The sequence below is a fragment of the Phragmites australis genome, chromosome 10, assembly GCF_958298935.1.
Source record: "Phragmites australis chromosome 10, lpPhrAust1.1, whole genome shotgun sequence".
NCBI lineage: Eukaryota > Viridiplantae > Streptophyta > Magnoliopsida > Poales > Poaceae > Phragmites > Phragmites australis.
Genome location: NC_084930.1, coordinates 20,658,108 through 20,678,587, shown reverse-complemented (window position 1 = coordinate 20,678,587; position 20,480 = coordinate 20,658,108). Strand labels below are relative to the sequence as shown.

The 20,480-nt window shown below is 40.4% G+C and overlaps 1 protein-coding gene across 1 annotated transcript in view; it reads right to left on the bottom strand.

Moving 5' to 3' along the window:
* Nucleotides 1-20,480, bottom strand: part of LOC133930304 (achilleol B synthase-like) — a 37,776-nt gene that overhangs the window by 10,523 nt on the left and 6,773 nt on the right. Inside the window, exons 2-8 of the mRNA XM_062376933.1 lie at nt 20,284-20,469; nt 19,967-20,056; nt 19,665-19,853; nt 17,821-17,905; nt 15,550-15,716; nt 1,691-1,879; nt 1,209-1,322 (exon numbers count right to left, since the gene is read on the bottom strand). Of these exons, the coding sequence (XP_062232917.1) occupies nt 1,209-1,322; nt 1,691-1,879; nt 15,550-15,716; nt 17,821-17,905; nt 19,665-19,853; nt 19,967-20,056; nt 20,284-20,304 (855 nt within the window). The 5' untranslated portion in view covers nt 20,305-20,469. The remainder of the gene's footprint in view (nt 1-1,208; nt 1,323-1,690; nt 1,880-15,549; nt 15,717-17,820; nt 17,906-19,664; nt 19,854-19,966; nt 20,057-20,283; nt 20,470-20,480) is intronic.

Sequence of the window (20,480 nt, the reverse complement as noted above, 5' to 3'; positions counted from 1 at the left end):
CGAGAGGGTTATTAGATAGTGATAATCTCTTGTAATATTTTGAAGTTGTACTTGAAACTTTTATGGCTGAATTTGTTTACATATATGACAGTGGAACACATCTTCCATGTTAAATATTACTTATCAATTTAGTAATGTTATCATAAAAATGTCAGAATAAACATGAAAAGAAAATGAAAGATAACATGCACTACTACAGAATACCATATATGTAGCGTCCTATTAGTGCTGGTTCAACAATAACCACGACTGAAGACGTATCAGTGATGGTTCTTAAACTACCGCGCGCGAATAACGACAGAGCCGTTTAGAACTGGCACTAATAGTTATTATCAGTGCCAGTTCTTGGCTGGAACCAGCACTAATAATTTAGTACTGGTTCTAGCCACGAATCGGCATTGATAGTTACTATCAGTGCCAAGTTTCATATACCAACTGGCATTGAAGCATAGCTGGATCCGAAATTTTTATTGAATGGGATTTTGGATGTGACCATCGGTGTTGGTTGTAGCCTCAATTGGCACTTAAACATAGCGGACCTGAATTTTTATTGAACAAGATTTTAGCTCGGTCTGAGCTCTCTCGTATTTGATCGGTGTTGGGTTTATCTCTTAGCATAGGTGCTCGTCCGCTCTCTTTCTCTACCTTATCTCCTGCAACGACAGGAGCGATAGTGGGAGCTGCATCCGAGGCAACTTTTTCCGAGCCGGCTTGGATGCCGCTTCCTCCGCCACCAATTTTTTGTTTTTATTTTGTGAAAATGGCAATAGTGCCAGCTGACGAAGCGGCACTGATAGTAGTCGACTATCAGTGCCGAGTAAAGAGTCGGTTGAAAACTGGCACTGATACCATTTTTCAACCGGCATGATGTGCTTTTTTGTAGTAGTCAATCACTTGCTAAACTTTTCAAGTATTACTCGAATTTCTAGATTTTCATCAATTTAAAAATTAGTTTATTTTGTAAAAGATATAAAGTAGGTTTGTTTAAATTTAGAGATTGTGAAGAAAACGGATAGGTTGATATTGTAACTTTTTAATGGGACACAAACTTTCACCAATAGACAGTTTGCTGGCAATAGAAGGGTCAGCCAAAATAAATATTTATTATTCCTAGCCAAAGGTTTTTTATTATAATTATAATTCACATTTTAAACATTGAGAAAATAGAGTGTGGTGCAATTATTGCACAACGCATGACTAGATAGTACCTGTGCCTTCATGCCATCTTCCGCAAGCCATAAATAATCATAGATCCTTGGAAGATGTTGCTTGAAGGCATCTGAATGTGGATTTTCTATCCAACAACAAATCATATCTAGTGCCTACCAACACAAAGTTGACATGTAAGGTAACCAAATTAGATTTAGCCATTGCAGATCCATTTTATAGAATTTGTGCAAAATTTTAAGAAGCAATGCAGCATTTTCTATGCTAGTAAGAAAACAGTCAAATAGATGAAGTGAGCTTAAGGCGATGGGATAAGCCTCAAAGAATCCGCATGATATTATACTACTTATCAAATGCATTCAATTCAGCATACATCTGGGCCCAAATAAAAATTTGTCTTGCCAAAACGAAGGTCAACTAGCTAAGACAACCAAAAATTGCTCATACATAGAATAAGTGGACCCTTTTTTTGAAGCTCATTGAGCACTCAAACCAGTCTCCTACATTGTATGCATACAATTACCTTGTTTATTGGACATACACCGATGTATTTAGTACTTTCATCTTCATAGTGGATATGTTTCATGATCTTTTTCAATGCTAGATCTCTTAACTTATTAACTGGCCAACAATTCAGCATTGGTTCCACAACTTCATTGATGCAAGTCCATACAAGATTCTGCACAGATGACCGCGGATACCGAAGGTCCTCCTGCATGCAAAAGCAAAAATAACATAGGTTCAAGCACTTCAAATTCTATGTATTTTCTATTGTTGCTACATACTAGAACAGACCCTATGTATATAGCTTCTTATATATAACCACGTTAATGAAGCTAAGATGAACATAACATTTCTTATGAACCAAAATCAATAATATTTTATGGTGGAATTTAGAACTGCCAGTAGCACACCTAATATTTTTCTATTGACGACAGCATGTGAATTAAACTCAACAGTGCTTTTCACTTCCCACTTCCTTAAGTAATTTACTTAGATTAGTTATCTTTTTCACATTTGAAAATTGCTAAATAGAAAATGAATTTCTATGCAACTTTCATTTTTACCAGTAAATGTGGAATGCAATGGATGGATGGGTTATTTTTACTTGAATGAATGGAATATTTGCTTCAGTGCCATATAAGAATTGGCTTCTGTTTTAATCACTACATGCCATCGTTGGAGGCACTGTGATAAGAAATGTAAAAATTATCAAGACAAGGATTGAACATACTGAAATCTTGAATAGTGTTACTGTTAATTGTAAATGTGATTTTACATGCAGGACACTTAAAACATAGGAAAAGGGAAAATTCTTCTATGGTTATAATTACACTAATCTCTTGTATACTAAATAAGCATTTGCGGATATCAAGACTTCTGGGAAAATTGCATAGGAAAGTTATGTGCACATGCTACTCAAAAGTATTCACGTTCACTAAAGATATATTAGTGTTAAACGCATAGAGAATATATTTGTTAGTGTATCAAGGTACAATAAATTATGTACAGAAGTAAATGTAGTGTTATGAAGAATCTCACTCCCAATGCTTTGTTTCTTAGGTGATGTCTAAGATAAGAGAGAGTAAGAAACTAATGTTAAGAATAAGCTTCCAATGGATGCATGTGTCTTACTAGTTTCTTAAGGTCTCTCCCAAAGCAATTTATTGTCTCATAATCACCTAGGATTGCTCAAAGAGCTAGTTTCTTCCATAAGAAACAAACTCCTTCTCTTTCATCTTTAAATTATTTGTCACATCATCTTTTTGCATAGGTGTACACCTAATTAATGTCTAAGAAACTAGCATTGGGAGTGGGCTTAACTGTTTGCACAGAGTAAATGTTTTTCCTCCCAACATACATAACAGTCACTTTTCAATTAATGTTTCATCAATAGATTCATCTGGTATCTAGCGCATCTCCAATACTTTTCAGTGGCAAAACTTAGAGTTGATACTTATTTGTGAGTTATGACTCGTAAGAGAACTCAACAGCAATTTGAGTAAGAAATTCAAAATTCAAAAGGAGTTGCAGCATGCAAAATAGATGCTACAATATGAAAAGAATTTACACCTAATTCAAATCTTCACTTCGTTTGATCGCAAAACAGAAAAGAAAATTTCACTTCATAACAAAACCACATAATGCCACATGAGATAAATAGGTACGCTGATAATGCTGCTAATTGTGTGATGCAATGCAGTATCTTTCAATATTTTTTGAAAGATAATTCAAAGGGTTTATTTTGATATTTGGAATCAATGTTATAGAGTGCTGGTGATATTGATGAAGATCTGAGTTATAGAAATGGCGTCAAGCGTCTAGCATCCTCTATGACAGGAAGGTGGCATGGATGCTACAAGGAAGTTCTATAGGGCAGCAATCATGACTACAACAGCAATTAAGCATAGGAGAGATGCATTAATGTGGTGCATTCGAAATGACGATATACTTGATAGGTTAGAGGTGGCACTGACAATGGGTAGTATAAAAATACCATATATTAGTATCCTATATGTATCTAGATCCCCTTGAGTTTTCTGTATTCTTGGAGCATACGTCCATGCCTAGAAAATGTCGACGATTTGTGAACCGCCGATCTTACGAACTTGTGAATGAAGTAAACGATACTTCCTATAGTCGAATCACATGTCGCATATAGAGATTTATATAGGTTCATGCCTATGTCATGTTTGTCTTGTATTGATCTTTGAGACTGTTTACAAGGGGGGCTTTGGCTAGTGTAGGTAAATCTAAACCTAGTCACAGGCTCCTTGCATATGGTCTTGGTGGATGGCTAATGTAGATCAAAAGTACCGAAGGCTCGAGAGCTTGAGGCTTCTATAGAATTGAATGGCTTGAATAGATCTCAATGGACTTGTCCTCCGAAGGGTCTCCTGGCTCCAAATATATATGGGGGTCATCCTGTGATCTCTGGACTCCTTCGTTGTCATCCTTAAACTTCCCTGTTTATTAGAAATCCATGCCCCAAGAATATAGGAACCCTAAGTGATCTAGATATGGTAGTTTTATACTACCCATCAGTATGTGAAATGAGGCTTTGACGAATCAAAAGCTTACTTAGTAAAGATAAAGATTTTGACCGACTACATCTTCAAGTTGTTACTCAAGTCCCCAAATAGGATGGTACTTCTAACTGGGATCTTGGAGTTTTTGGGTCTTCTAGTCGGGGTTTCGAATACCTCTTAGTACTCATGAGAGCTCCCGAGAAGGTATTCCATCCAAATAGGAATTCTGAGTCATTCGAGAAATATCATCCCATTGTTTTGAAAGGATTGGGAGAAAAGACTCATCACTGACTAGGTTTGAAATTTGAACCATCGCAGTGGAGATTTTACGTAGTGGTAAAGGGAATCTTTCCCTGGCAATGGATCATGGTGATGTTTGGAAATTGTGCTCATCCGACAAAATATTGCATCGTTCTCCCTAGCGTATTGTTCCAACTGCTCCGACATGTGTCTAAAGATATTTTGAGCATTGAATGTAACAAGACTTGGCGTAGGAAGTCATGACTCCGAGTTGTAGTTAGAACCGTTACCAAACTAGTCGAAGAACCATCAAGTGCTTCTTTGTCTGCGCAAGCTCGCTGACTGGAGGTGATTCGACTTCTGGTAGACGCTTGGTTTACTGTGAGTCATTATGTGGCCAATCCCGCCGTACTACATCTGAAGACAGAGAGTCATGGCCACTCCACTGTGTGGAGACCTTTTTAAGCCATGGGTGGTGAACATTTGTTACCCCAAGTCATCTGCTTTAGTCTCCAAACCCGACCTTGGAGTTCTCATCATCATCTAACGCCCGGGAGGTTAGGGTTAGGGTTCCATCACCATTAGGGCCTCTCCCTGCATCACCAAAGTCTCCCCCTCTAGCACCACATCCTTCTCCAGCAACGACGATGATGGAGAAGATGGCGGAGTGGCCAACTACTACATCAGCTGCTTCGGGGGAGTAACCTTGGGCATAGGCTCTTATTTTAGGGTCTTTTGTTTCCTCTCCCTGCACCGCGTCGGGCTAGGACTTAGGGATTCTTTTGGACCTTCTTTTGTATAGTTTCCTTAGCATATCACTTATATGTAAAATAGAACTCAATCTCGTTAATGACGTCTCTACTTTCAACTAAAATGCCTATATGTGAATGTGGGACTCCATGAGTGCATGATATAGAGGGCATGCGTGAACCTATCTTGTTTAGCCCCTTATTCCTTTTCTTTTGATCAATTCAAGAAGTTTGTAGACACTTGTTGGGATGTACATTGTGGATATACCTTAGGTCCAACTTGAGTGAAAAGCATTGTAGTTTTCAGGCACTCGAGGACTTGATAAGGAACTTCACGATACCTACAGTTGTGCTTTTAAAGCATCATCTCTTCTCGTTAGAAATCGCTTTGAGGCATGCATGACATGGTATTTTAACTTTCAATACTAAGTACCTGTTAAGCCACAAACTGGTTGCATGGGAAGTGTTCCGGAATAGACAGTCATAGACATAAAAGACAATGTAAAAGACATGTACCCTTCACTGAGAAACTTTCCGTAACGTCGAGTGCACGCGTAGGTATAGATACCCAAATAGTGGCTGATCTCGTTGTCGGGCATTGAGCTGCAAGGTCAAATAGAAAGGCTGGAAAAAAGATTCATTCAACTTATAGGGTAATATGACAACTACTGTTACAAAATATATCTGAAGTACTTACACATAGAACTTATGAAGATGGTTGATATTCCAAGAGTTTTTATGGACTTGTTTATCTTCAATTGCTAACCAATACAACCCAGGACGATTGGATTCAACAACCGTATAAGGACCCTCCCCCTTCGGAGATAGCTTGTTGCTATTTTTCTGGCTTTGAACGAGTTGTAGAATCAGATCCCCGTGCTGTAGGTTTCTCATTCGGACATTCTAGTCATAGTAGCGCTAGAGACCTTGCTCGTACTTTGCCAACCGTATCAGCACTTGAGTCCTTTATTCTTCTAAAATGTTGATGTTATTCTGTCTTCTTGAGATTTCATCCTTATTGGCGTACAGCTCAACACAGTGAGATTTGATCTTTAGTTCACAGGGTAGCATGGCGTCAGCCCCGTAAACTAGTAAGAAAGTCATTTCAACTGTCGTCCTGCTGGATGTTGTCCGGAGTGCCTAGAGTATATTAGGCAATTTAGATGTCCAAGCTTTAGCATAGGTGGATAAGCGGCTAAAGACGCGAGTCTTTATTCCTTCTAGCACTAGACCATTGGCCTGTTCAAATTGTCCATTGCTCTATGAATGTGCTACTAACGCAAAGCAAACTGTAGTGCCTAGTCCCTCGTAGTAATCAATGATGGTCCTACTTGAGAACTGAGTTCCATTGTCGGTGACAATTCTACTCAGGACGCCAAACCTTGTTATGATGCTTTTCATGATGAACTTCTTGGTTGCTGCCGAGGTTATCTTACTAACTGGCTCAATTTCAATCCACTTGTTGAAAGTATCGATTGCGATGAAGAGGAACTTGAAAACCCCAGGTGCTATAGGGAAGGGCCTACTACCTCAGAACAGGTTATTACAGATGGATTTTAAACCCTATCAAAGATTGTTATAGGTTCCGTCTCTGCAAAAGTGTATGTGATATCGACTTTGTTGCAGACGATTCAAAACCATCTACATAGAGTTACACAGAGGTGAATTTTCTAGAAAACATTCTAGTTGTAATAAGGATCACAGGAGGGTTTTGTTGAAACCCGTGTGTGTAGTTAGAGTCAAAGACGTTTTTTTATTAAACTTGTCTGTGTTAATTGTCACAGATGAAGTTTTTTTTTAAAAAACCGTCTATCTGACCCTCCCCCCCCCCCCCCCAAATAAGAAATTTTGCTTCCTAGTTGCGCAGCCAGGAAGCAAATTTTCTTATAGGGGAAAGTGTCACATAGATACATACTTCATGATTCACAAATTAAATATATTGATACATTGTTCAGAACATTGATCACACATTATTCATAATGCAAAATACATCTATTTACATATCACAAAGGTTAAGAACATCACATAGATGCACATCACATATTGTTCATAACACATAAATCTAGCTAGCTAAACTGAATCCCTAGCTATACATCATTGATCGATTGATGCTATCTTCCAAAATAATGAAATAATTGACATCGTGGCGACACTGTCTTCTAGAAAGATGAAAAGTGATGAACAAACTTGGGTCATGAGATGCCGTCTTTCAAAAATACGAGATGATAGAAATCATCTCAGCCTCTTGCGTTTCAGCACAATGTCAACCCAAGTATCATCTTCAATGAGCAGCTCATAGTCATCTGGATCTGGTTGCACCTTGTCTAGCTCATGCATGAGCTTGAACCAGACTACGTTGCTCCAAAACCACCAGCCATGGTTCAGCAAGAAATGTGTGTTCAAACATGTCTTGCAATTGACGAAAATGTCTACATTGTGACGAATAGCAATGGATAAATTTTCATCCAGAAGAATAGAATGGACAACGTGGTTCACAACATACACATGGTCCACAAAGAGGCATTCATAGCAGCGAAGAAGACGAAGTCAACCCAACCAATGTCGACGCCAAGCATTCGCACTGTCGAAGCTGCCATAGGGACAACCCGATCCTGCCACCTCATGATTGTCGTGAACTGCGTCATTGCAGATCTACGATGCAAACAAAGCTTTGCCATCAGTTACGTAGATCAAACTAATTAAAACCTAGCAAACCCTAACTAAACCGTGATGGGAACCATATGATACTCACCTCGACCAAGATCTCGTTTCTCCAACACTAATGACGAGTGAGGATGACGCTTCTCAGTGTAGTAGAACACTAGGATATGGCGATTGAGAAAGAAGAACACTCCTCGTCACTTTATATTAAGCGGAGATGAGCATGTCATGTGTGTGGAAAGCTAAAAGAGCTAGGGAGACGAGTGGTCAAATTTGAAAACATTCCCAGGTCTTTAAATGCAAATGGTTTTCATAAAATCCATATGTGTCTATCGTATAGGCACAGACGGATCTTATAAGAAACTGTCTGTGACAATATCACAGATGGGTTTTTCTAAATGACATCTGTGTTTGTATGATAGAAGCAGATGGATTTATAAATACCTTATGTGAGTTTAGTCACACCTAGATGACTGTCTTGTTACAGACACATTTGTCTTAGCAACCGTCAGAGGATATTTTGTTAGTGATAGGTCCTAAGAAACCATATGTGACACACCATCTGCTTTCATTGATTCTGTGGTAGTGGCCCTAGAATATCCAGCCCCAACTCATGAATGGCCATGATAAGGGTATTTTTTGTAAGGCTTGGGTAGGTTGGTGCACACGCTAGCTATCGAACTAATAGCTGGCACATGTTTTTACCATCTCACTCACATCATGGTGAGCCTAGGGCCAATGAAAACCTTGTCTGAATGCCTTTCCGACCAATGTTTGGAAGGAAGCATGAGCTCCGCACACCCCTCCATTGATTTCTTCGAATAGTTCTCTACCCAGCTTTTAAGAGATGAACTTCATGAGTACTCTGTGGATGCCTCTTCGATAGAGGACATCATCTACCAAGGTATACATCTTGAATTGATGAGATATTTACTCAGATAGTGCATCATAATTAGGCACAACTTGATCTTGAAGAAATATGAGGATTTGATCCATCCACAAATCCTTGTACTCAAGTGCAGCCACTAATTCTCCCATGACTCCTTTTGGAGTGTCGATTCCTAGTGAGCACTTGGGTTGGTTATAGGTCTCATAGACCGCCACTTCTTCGGCCGTGTCATTTGATTATTTCATGAACTGCTCTGAGAGTCTTTCTGTGAAGACCCTAGTTTGTCCTGGAGAATGTGAGGAGGCTAGTCGGGCAAGACTATCGGTGAGGCAGTTATCTTTCCTAGGGATGTACTTGACCTCGAGTCCGACAAATTTCTTTTCCAACTTTCTCACCTCCGCAAGATAATCTATCATGGTCTTGTCCGAGGTTTGATACTCCTTGATAGCTTTCTTCACCACCAACTATGAACCCCATTTCACGAAAAGGAGGATGATACCAAGAGCAGAAGCTACTAGAAGAATAGCGAGCAGACCCTCATACTTAGCTACGTTGTTTGTGGCCATAAAGTCAAGCTACAAAGCATATTGCAGCCTTCCTCCTATGGGAGAGATGAGTATAATTATAGCCCCTAAGCCTTGGAGCATGAATGACCCATCGAAGAAGTGAGTCCATATGTCGGACATGTCAGTGCGGTTTTCCTGCGGTTCATCAAGTTTTGTCCATTCGGCGACAAAGTCAGTGAGTACTTGCAACTAGATCGCTATTCGAGGTATGAAGCGAATATCAAATTCTCTGGTCTCAACAGTCCACTAAGCAATTCATCCAATGGCATATTTATTGTGGAGGATTTCCCCAAGTCGGAATATTGATAGTATGGTGATCTTTTGAGCCTGAAAATAGTGCCTTAGCTTGCGAGAGACCATCAGTACTCCATACAGTAGCTTCTACACTTGCGGGTAGCACTCCTTAGGATCATGGAGCACTTCTCTAATGTAGTCTACTGGTCGCTTGCTCTTCTCTCGCTTGTTGGGAACTTCTCGTTCCACCACCAATACTACGCTCATAGTGCATGGTCTGGCCGCTATGTATAATAAGAGTTCTTCATTTGGGTTGCGAGTGACTAGCACAGGGGGGAAGAAAGATACTTCTTTAGATTTTTGAACGCCTCATCAGCCTCTTCAGACCATTTGATGTTGTTGTGTTGGTGTAGTAACTTGAAGAAAGGAAGCCCTCGGTCTCCAAGTCGAGATATGAAATGACTAAGAGCTGCCATGCACCTAGTTAGTTTTTGAACTTCACGTACGGACCTGGGGGTTGCATTTCTTCGATGGCCCTGATCTTGTTGGGACTGACCTTGATTCCCCGGTTTGACACTAGGTACCCGAGTAGCTTTCCTGCATCAACTCCGAACATGCACTTCTCTGTGGTAAGCATGACTCCGTGCTTGCTTAGATTGTTGAAGATTTCTTGCAAGTTAGAGATAAGATCTTCCTTTTTTTTAGTCTTGACGACAAGATCATTAACATAGGCTTCAACATTTCGACCAATCTGGTTGTGAAAGGCTATCTGCATGCCACGTTTATATGTGGCGCATGCATTCTTCAGTCCGAAGGGCATCTTTACGTAGCAGAATACTCCGAAAGGAGTTATAAAGGAGGCTTTCTCCTTGTCCTCAGGATGCATACTAATTTGGTGATAACCAACGTAGGCATCCAGAAGGCTGAGGTAGTCGCACCCAGAGGTGGAGTTAACTATCTGATCTATTCGCGATAGAGGGAAGGCATCCTTCGGGTAGGCTTTGTTGAGGTCAGTGAAATCCACGCACATGCGTCACTTGTTGTTTTACTTTTTAACCATGGCACGGTTAGCAAGCCACTCAGGATGATCCACTTCTTTGATAAACCCTGCGTTCGTGGGCCTTTCAATTTCCTCCTTGATTGCTTCCTTTCGGTCATGCACGAATCACCAGAGCTTCTGTTCAACCAGCTTGGCATCAGGTCATATAGAATTGTGCTCGATCACATCCCTAGTGATACCAGATATATCGGATGGCTGCCATCCAAACACGTCAGTGTTTGCTCAGACAAAGGTGAAGAGCGTGAGTTCCTATTTAGGATCGAGGTTAGAGTTGATCCGATCTTGGATGGCTCCTCTAGGTCTAAAAGAACGGTTTTGGCTTCATCGTGAGACTTCATGGTTGCCTTAGGCCTCCAGTTATTGGTCTCCCTATTGGGTTGGTGTTGAGCGGCCTTGTCAAGACTCTGCTTGTTGCAGCAAAGGCCTGCCTTGGGGCAACCCCAGACAGCGATGCTCCCTCGGGTTGTGAGATTTTCACACACTGATATGCGTAGTGCACGACAGCCATGAACTTGGCTAGAGTTGTTCATCCTAAGATGGTGTTATATGCTGTCTCGAAATCGATCACATCAAACAAAAACTTCTCTATTGGGAAGTTATCATGCTTCTCGAAAGTGATAGGAAGCAATATATGGCCAATATGTGTTGATGAAGTTCCATGTACTATGCTATGGAAGGCTTGAGTAACTGTCTTGATGATAGATCAGGCGATCTGTATCGCATTGAGTGCTCCTAAGAAGAGGATGTTCAGAGAACTTCCTCCATCGATAAGCACTTGGGAGACCTTGTAGTTGTTGATCATAGGCTCGAGCACTATCAAATAGCGGCATTGTTGTACGAATATCTTTGGGCAGTTGTCTTGGCCGAAAGAGATTTCAACATTCGACCACTTGACAGCCTGACCACACTTGTGAATGGCTGCTAAGACTTCTCAGTCCACCATCTTGTATTGATCTTTGGACTGGTAGGATGTGGAGTTGCCAAACACATGGTTGACAATTCTTTCTCCCAGCTGATACAACATTTGGTCCATGCTGTCATTGCTTCTAGAGCTGGAGTACATGATCTGCGTTATGAGCTGGGTCTTCTTCCCCTGGCCTTATCAATCTCAACCTCGATTAACTTCTGCTAGATGTGCCATTGAGGCTATGACTGTTGGTCTGGTGGAAGTCACACCATGGATTGTTGGAGAATTCGCCATTGCCTGGTTGGTAGCCCTTACCCCGGGACAAGCCAGGACGTGTATCGAGAAGATCTGCCAAAACTTCATTAGTCTTAGTTTTCTTCTATTACCTTGTTTTGTGTTCTTCATGTTCTTGCTCATCGTCGGGTCATCATTTAGTCCAGGCTGGGGGCACTTGATGCCCTAGTCCCTTTTCTTGATGAACAGGAGCACCTCTTCGGGATTGGACACCTTGTTGACGATCTTCATGAGCTCTTTGAATGTCTCAGGTTCCTTCTTGGTGAGGTCATCAATGCATCGTCGACTCCTGACCCCTTGGGTAAACGCTTGGATGATTTCATAGTCGTTTATCTTCACGATGGAGTTCCAGGTGTTGCTAAAGCGGCGAATGAACTCGCGAAAGGTTTTCTTCTTCATTTGCAAGACCCAGAAAAGGTCATTTTTCTTACCCTGGTGAATGTAAGTACCTTGGAAGTTGGCTCATAACATGTCACAAAGCTTCACCCATGACTATATCTTCCCTGGCAGTAGATTGGTCACACAAGTCCTGGCTGACCCTTCAAGGGCTATGGGTAGGAAGTTAGCCATAATTTTTTTCATCCCCACCGGCCGCTTAGATGACTGTAGTGTAAATCTGGAGGAACTCAATGGGATTCATGGTCCTACTATACTCCTCGGTCGACCTAAGCCAAAACCGTGGCGGCCTGTTCACCCTTTGTCGATCTAAAGAGAAGACCTAGCAACTGTTGATGGCACCGTCATTATTCCGGGGAGCCATAGGGGTTCTGCCCATCGGTTTTAGGTATCGACCATGGGTCCTACTCGAATGGCGCCGGGATGACCTCTAGTTAGGCCATCAAGGAGAAGTCGACTATTCCTCAGGGGTCTTCGAGCATCTTCGCTGCTAGATGATTTCATGTACATCGTTGATGGGGTGGTTCCTGATCGGCGACATTCTCCGGTGGCTATGGGCTCGGTTGTCTTCCGAGACTATCTTGTTCTGGGGGTTACATATTTTCGGATCTGAGTCATCATGGGAAGGATCAATGCAGGACTTCCCCCGGTTAGAGCTATTTGCGACTACAACTTGTGAAGAGTTCTTGGCCTGGAGGATAGCTTCTTTGGCCATGTTGATCATCAAGTTGATCAAGTCCTTGCCGCCAGGGATAGTCAGATCTAAAGTCGGGTTTGTTGGAGGGCTTCATGTAGAAGGAGGAGCTTGTGATCTATTGCAGATTTGAAGTGATGGGTTCCCAGGTGATGATCAGGAGACGCGAGATCCTAGATCCCATTGGGATTTTCGATCGGAGTAGTTGTTGTCAATGGAAGCTGATTGTTGTTTCCCACTGTCGGAGCAGTGGGTCCCCATATATTTGCGGGATCATTATCATCATGATTAGACGGACTAGCGCCCTCGTCTCCGATGGCAAAGACTTCTTGGGGGTAGTCGTTAGTGAATGAGAAGTTTAGATCCATCATGGATTTTTCATCGGAGCAAATCTCCGAGTAGGTGCTTTGACAATCCATGTTGTCAAAAGTCGCGGGGGAGAATCCCAACTTGCAGCAAACATAACTTGCACAATCGTCTTGGCCACCAAGTGATTGAAGCTCGATGTTGTAGTCTTTAGTGCATTGATCCATAAAATGACTTACCTCGTCGCTAGAGTCATCACTAATATGGTTGTCATCGAGATCCACCCGGTCAACAGCCGGTTCTTTGTCGGTTGAGAGGGTAAAGTTGTCGTAGAACCCCTTGTCCGAGAAGCCAGTTCTCAGTGTAGACTTGGGTGAAGTTGAAGACATGTTGTGTGTTGACGATTCGATGTCTTTGGTCATATTCCCCACGAACGGTGTCAGCTGTTCACGATTTGTGAGCTGCCAATCTTACAAACTCGTGAATGAGGTATGGGATACTTCCTGTAGTCGAATCACACATCACACACAAAGATTTATACAAGTTTCGGCCTCCCCTAGGATAATAGCCCTACATCCTGATTATCTTATATTGATCTAAACCTAGCCGAGGTCTCCTTGCATATGGTCTCGGTGGATAGCTGTTGTAGATTAGAAGTACTGAAGGTTCTAGAGCTTGAGGCTTCTATAGAATTAAATGGCTTGATCCTCCGCAGGGTCTCGTGGTTCCGTCTATATATATATATATATATATATATATATATATCTGGTTCCTATGTGTAGTTTCCATACGTATATCCGGTTCCAAGCATAGAGATATGCCCTAAGAATATAGGAAACCCTAGGGGATCTAGATACAGTAGTTATATACTGCACATCGTCAGAAAAGGAATCCCTATATGTGTGGAAAATGCCCACAGATACCAGGATATCTCACAGATATGGATGTTTATCTCTTAGAATATTGGAATCATACTCAGGAAGGAGTCCAAGGGCAACACGGTGTCCCCTATATATATATATATATATATATATATACATACATATACGGAGCCAGGGGACCCTACGAAGGACAAGTCCATTGAAGTCCACAAACAAGACCCAAGTGTATAGGAGCTTAAAGCCTTTGTGCCTTCTGTAATTGCGATCTACATCGACAACTCGCCGAGACTACAAGTAAGAGGCCCTCGACTATGTTTAGATCTATCTAGGCTAGTCAAGACCTCCCCTCCCCCCATGTACAACTATCTCAAAGATCAATACAAGACCACATGACGTAGGGCTATTATCCTTTGGGATTGTTGAACCTATATAAATCTGTGTGTTTGTAGTGTGGATTCAACTATAGGGAGTATCCCCTACATCCTTTATGTATTTGTAAGATCAGCGGTTCACAAATCATGGAAATGCACCAATTAAAGAAAAGCTTGTCCAACATCATTTAATATGGTTTGGACATATCCAACGGAAACCACCAGAAGCACCTATGCATAGCGGAGTCCTTAGGCGTGCCTATAATGCTAGGAGAGGCCGTGGTTGGCCAAACCTGACATGGCAGAAGGCAGTAATATAAAGAGAGTTTTAAAAGAATGAATATGCCCAAAGATTTATCCTTGATAGGTGCGCATGGAAATCAGTAATCCACGTGCACGAACCATGACTAGGCTATTGATCTCGTTTTAGAAAAAATCTATTACTAATACCTTTTTACTTTTCATATCGTCTTTGTTGTGGGCTCTTGTTGGGTTTCACCTCAAGTCTACTCCAACTTACTTGGGACTAAAAATCCATTGTTGTTGTTGTTGTACGATGCAGTACATACATAAACACACTATATAATTTGGTAGCTTGAAATAGATGTCATATCAGGTGAAAACAAGCCAACAATTGAAGATAGTGTAAATTCTTTCAAAATCATATGTATAGTGTTTAAAAAATTCTCAAAAGAAGAAAAATCTGAGCTATAGCTATAGACGAGGTTAGTTCTGCATGCATGCAACATTTGTGATAACATTCAATCCGGCTAGCGAGATATACAGAAAAAAAAGAAGAAAAATTGCAAGTGTAATAGTGAACACCATTTAATTTGCTCAATTGAATCTACAATTTGGCCTTTTTATCTCACAAATGAATCTGAATTTGTTCTTCAAATTCTTCTTGGATATAGAACGTAACTCACCTATAACTGAGATTGTTTTGAGAATTTTTTTAACACTTTTACATATGATTTTTCACAAACTTGTACCATATGAAATTGTTAGCTTAATTACTTTCACTTATTGAAAAAACTTATCCAAAGAAAAATCAGAAAAAAAAACAATTGTATCTGGGGGTAACTAAAACTTAATAGAAACGAACCTTGGCACAAGTATCACGAGCCTTGTTCCAATCAATCTCATTGTAAGGTACATTATAGAGCTCCTCTCTCATTGCCAGTATTGTTGGTGTAATTGTCCCAACAAACTTCTTACCATAGAGATATGCCATAGGCATATAAACCAAACGACAAAAGCACCAAAATCGTCCTGTGGTACAGAAAGTCTAATTTAAATGGCAAAATATAGGAGAAAAGAATAAATACAAAAGGTTTGTGATGTCAGAGATTGATAAATTTTATTTAGAATGGCACACATTATTCCATTAGCAATTAGGTAAATATAATACTAGTGCATCACCCTCGCTCAGCTGTGGGTTGCTTGAATTATGTCTTCCCCACCTATCTACATTTATAGATCGTCAATAATTTTCAATGGTGTCATAGAAAAATATATTTTCAAATCAGGAGAGAGTGACTTCACATGAAAAAGTATATCTGCTTTCACAAACTTCCACCATTTCAACCAAAATTTGTCTAAATCTAACATTCCAAAATTTAAATCCAGTTAGTTATGTGCTTACTACCTCTAAAATAAACTTCTGGGATTTTATTTGAAATTTTGGAGCTCAATTTGACAACAACAATAATGGCATAGCCTTTTATCCCAAGCAAGTTTGGGCAGGCTTTGGAGCTCATATTTTTTAGATGCATCAAAGAATTATTGAGACAAGTTTATTAATTAAAATCCTGAAACTTTTACCATATGGTGCAACTGAAACAACCAGTTGATACTTTGTCCAAGGTTTTAGGAATCAGTTTGAACAGAGAATAATTCAAATGAATATCTAACCAAGTATCAGGCTCAATCGATTGGAAATCCCATTGGAAAATCTAAGCACAGTATCAGGCTCAACCCAAGCCGGCCATCTCTCTCTCGCCCCCTTTCTATCAAACCAAAAGTCCAAAACCACAGCACAGCAATCTGCACCCACGTGCAAACATGAGCCTGAGTCACAGACATTGCCAGCCTCACCAGTAAGTCTGTCATAAAATTTATACTGACGAGCGGGCTAGACTGCTTTACCCGTCAGTCGTACCGACTTTCGCCTACACCCTCTTTCAAGCGACTTCCTCTGTTTTTTCTTGCTGCCATGCCAAGTCCATGTCGGAGGTCATCCCTCCAAGACCACCACCTCTAGATGCCATGGATCAGGCCAATGAGCAAGGACCTTGGCCAGCTCAGATGCCACAGGCCACGCTCACCAAACCGAAGATGAGTGCGCTTGTCGATGTAGATTCACCCACCATTGCCTGACACCACACACACAGGGGAACTGCGCCCAGGCCTTCGAGTGTAAGCCACCATGTCAAAGAAAAAAGATATTCACCTCGTTGTTCTCTCTCCGTTTTTCTGCCCCTTGCACCACAGTGGGAATCGAGGTGATATTTCGTCCAACCTTACCCTTTCAGAAACTCTAGCTCACCACTCTTTTTTCCATCAAGAACCAAGGGCTCCCATCCCTTTGTTCACCGTGAACATTGCTTAAGACCAACGTGTCAAACGATAGGTGAACCATTAACTTTTACGCTCCATCCTTCATCCCTTCGTCCATAAGCTTCTTGCCACGCAAGCGCTACTCATGGAGCCAATGATTTACAAATTATAATTTGAAACATACCTTGTTGTTTGGCTTTACTAATTGAGAAGTGTAGATTTCAAGTTGCTTTCCTAACTACGTGTCGACCCTAGGCCAGAACACTAGAACCCTAAATTATCTTTCTATGGCATGTTATCGGATTAGCCCTCTCTACGCAACTCTTTATCTGTTTTGGGTCATAAGTGAAAGATATATTGAAAGCACTAGGTAATCGATTACCAAATCTCTGTGGATACATAACCTTTTGGAATATTCAGAGTGAAAAGCTACATTGAATCATGAGCTGAATTAATTTATTAAGCATATCTTGCATCTGCAAAAAGACACAGCCCGAACAAACCTGACCTTATTTACACTTGATTCGTTAGTTTCTTATCACAAAAAGATCTTGTAACAAAAACGTAAAAATGTCCTTGTAGATATATGACTGAAATAAGCAGATGCTCTCATTATAGGACTGATTTGGCGGAGCCCAAAATAAAGTTGGTTGACACATGCATTTCAATCAGCCCATTTATAATAAATAACTGATGACATTAATTGCAAGCGGAACAGCAGCAGGAACATTGGAATTCAATATGCATTTTGTGTTATGAGGGACATCACCTATAACAAAGGTTCAACGATAATTGACCTAAGAACATAGACAACCACCTGGATGAATTGGAAGAAAGTGTGGGACAAGCCATAATTCAGGAATGATCGAATTGTTTCCAGACCAATCATACAAACCAATCACCTTCATTTGAAAAGATGAGAACCTTTAGTTAGTAAATTTCAAGTCGGTAAATTATAACATACATAAAAATTCCGTAACTGCAGTTGGAATTGTAGGCATGCGTCCAATTTTCAGTAAGACCTTGCTTCAAACCAGAGGCCAGAGGGCCCTAAGAAACCAAGAAATGCTAAAATCTGTAACAATACTTTAGATAAACAAAGATGCATAAATAGTTTAATTGCAAACCCAATAATAACTAGAGTTAGCTATGGAATTATCCTTTAAATTGATTCAGAATATTATGGATAGTGCTACATTTGGGCAACAAGGCACACAGGCGCCATCATTTCAAATGGCGCAATTCAGCTCTAATACATTTGGTGTACTCTTCGATGATAATTTAAATGTAAAACATCATCCAATATCGAAGGTTCAAAAATAACATTCGGTGTGTTCACTGATTTATTCACAAACTAGAACGCAAATACATTAAGAAGGCATTTCATTTTTTGGGTTTACTTTGTCCTTCTTCAAATCTTTTAGAATATTTTTTGAAAAAAATTGATGATGCATGAAACCTATGGGAACTAAGAATATTATATAGAGAACCATGGCAAAATAGAACCCCAGTGGCTTTTACATACACATGCATATATAGGAAGTAATTGTATCAATTTTTTATTCCATTTCACTACTGCAAAAACCCACATCAATGTCGGGTTTTGAACTAAGACTAATTACTCGACATTGATAATCACTGACTATCAGTGCCGGGTACGGAACCGGCACTGAAAATCACTATATGTGCCGATTGGTGGTTCCAACCGGCACTGATAGTGGACTATCAGTGTCGGTTGGAGCTACCAACTGGCACCGACAGTCTCGGTCTTGATTCAACGATTTTTAGCTCAAAAAAGCTGAAAAAAATTCGCAACTAGCGGCACCCAACCAGAGGATGCCTTCCCGAACGCGCCCAACATTAGTAAGTCACGCGATATTCACTCGTATGCGGCAACCAAGACTCGAACTCAAGATCTCATAGACTGCGCGCGCGCATGCCCCTCTAACCATCTCAGCTATCGTCCGTTTATGAGTATAGTAACACAATAAATCCTTTTGATATCTTCTGACTGAAAGTTTGAATAGCTATTTAGACATCTAAATGACCTCAACTGAAAAAGTTGTGAACTGTAAAGTTGTACATCTTGTCAAGTTCTACAATTTTCATATAAAGCTTTTTTCCATCCGATTCCATGTGAAAAAGTTATGAATTTTTCAATGTGAACCGTCATCAACTGCTGCTACAAATTTATTATAATTATTTGGGCAATTAATGACCTCAAATTAAAAAAAATTCAACTATAAAGTTGTAGATCTCATCGAGAACTCTAATTCTCATATAAAATTTTTTGTCATCCGATTTCGTGTGAAAATGTTATGAATTTTTTAAGATGAACAGTAGCAATCTTAAGTATCGGTTTGTAGCTACAATCGGCACTGATACTGATTATCAGTGCCAGTTTTTGGCTAGAAGCAGCACTGATGTATTAGTACCGGTTCATATCTAGAACCGGCATTGATGTATCAGTCACTATCAGTGCCGGTTTCAGCCACGAATCTACATTCATAGTAACTACCAGTGCCAGTTCTTTGCTCCTCAGTCGTTGTTTATGTGCAGGAGTTTAATAACCGGAACTGATATGTCTTCAATACCGATTACTGTTGAACCGACACTGATGAGATGCTACATATATGGTGTTCTGTGGTAGTGTTTGCATACCGAGAGCCATATCTTTCCCCATTGTGGTATTGCAGCAGCACTTCCATGTAGCATAATCCATTCACATCCTTTGATCAATGCATCATGTGTGGACACCTCACCGAGAAGTCTTAAGGTAACATAATTTAAGCATGAGCCAAACATGGTGCTTGGTCCCAACACTTGTGTGCCCCAACCACCGTCTTCATTCTACATGGGTTACATACAAACTTTCTCATAATTTGCAACTTGTAGATATGCCGTCTACAAAATGATGCACATTTGACCAAATAATATCGCTAGAAAGAATGTTGCTGACATGCCTGATGGTTGTAAATGTAGCGACATATCTCATGTCGATATTCTTTTGATAGAACAGTATTGAGTGATCCAGTGACATAGAGAGCAAATACCTGCAAGAAATACATAAAGCTCATCAATTATGCCATAAACAATAAACTCCATTTATTTGGAAGATATCATGGTGGATCCAGATGGCATAAGCCATGAGTTCATCAATGCAACTAAACTATATGGCATGACATTGAATACAAATTATCTGATATAAATGTTGTCTATGGAATATATTAGGCCGGTAAGGAAGTTAAATGATGACGCCAAATCAAAATTAAGCACATACCATGATAGGCATAATGAACATTATTCCACTGAAATCAACAGGCCAATGCCCATCATGTGCTTGCAGCGCAGAATGTTGAGTTAGGGCTCACCTCAATGATGTTAATATAATCTCTTCTGTGACTTCTTCACTCTCTAGAGGCTTGATAGGTGGAAGATACACCTAATGATGTTTTTCTTTTGCGCACTGCAACCGAG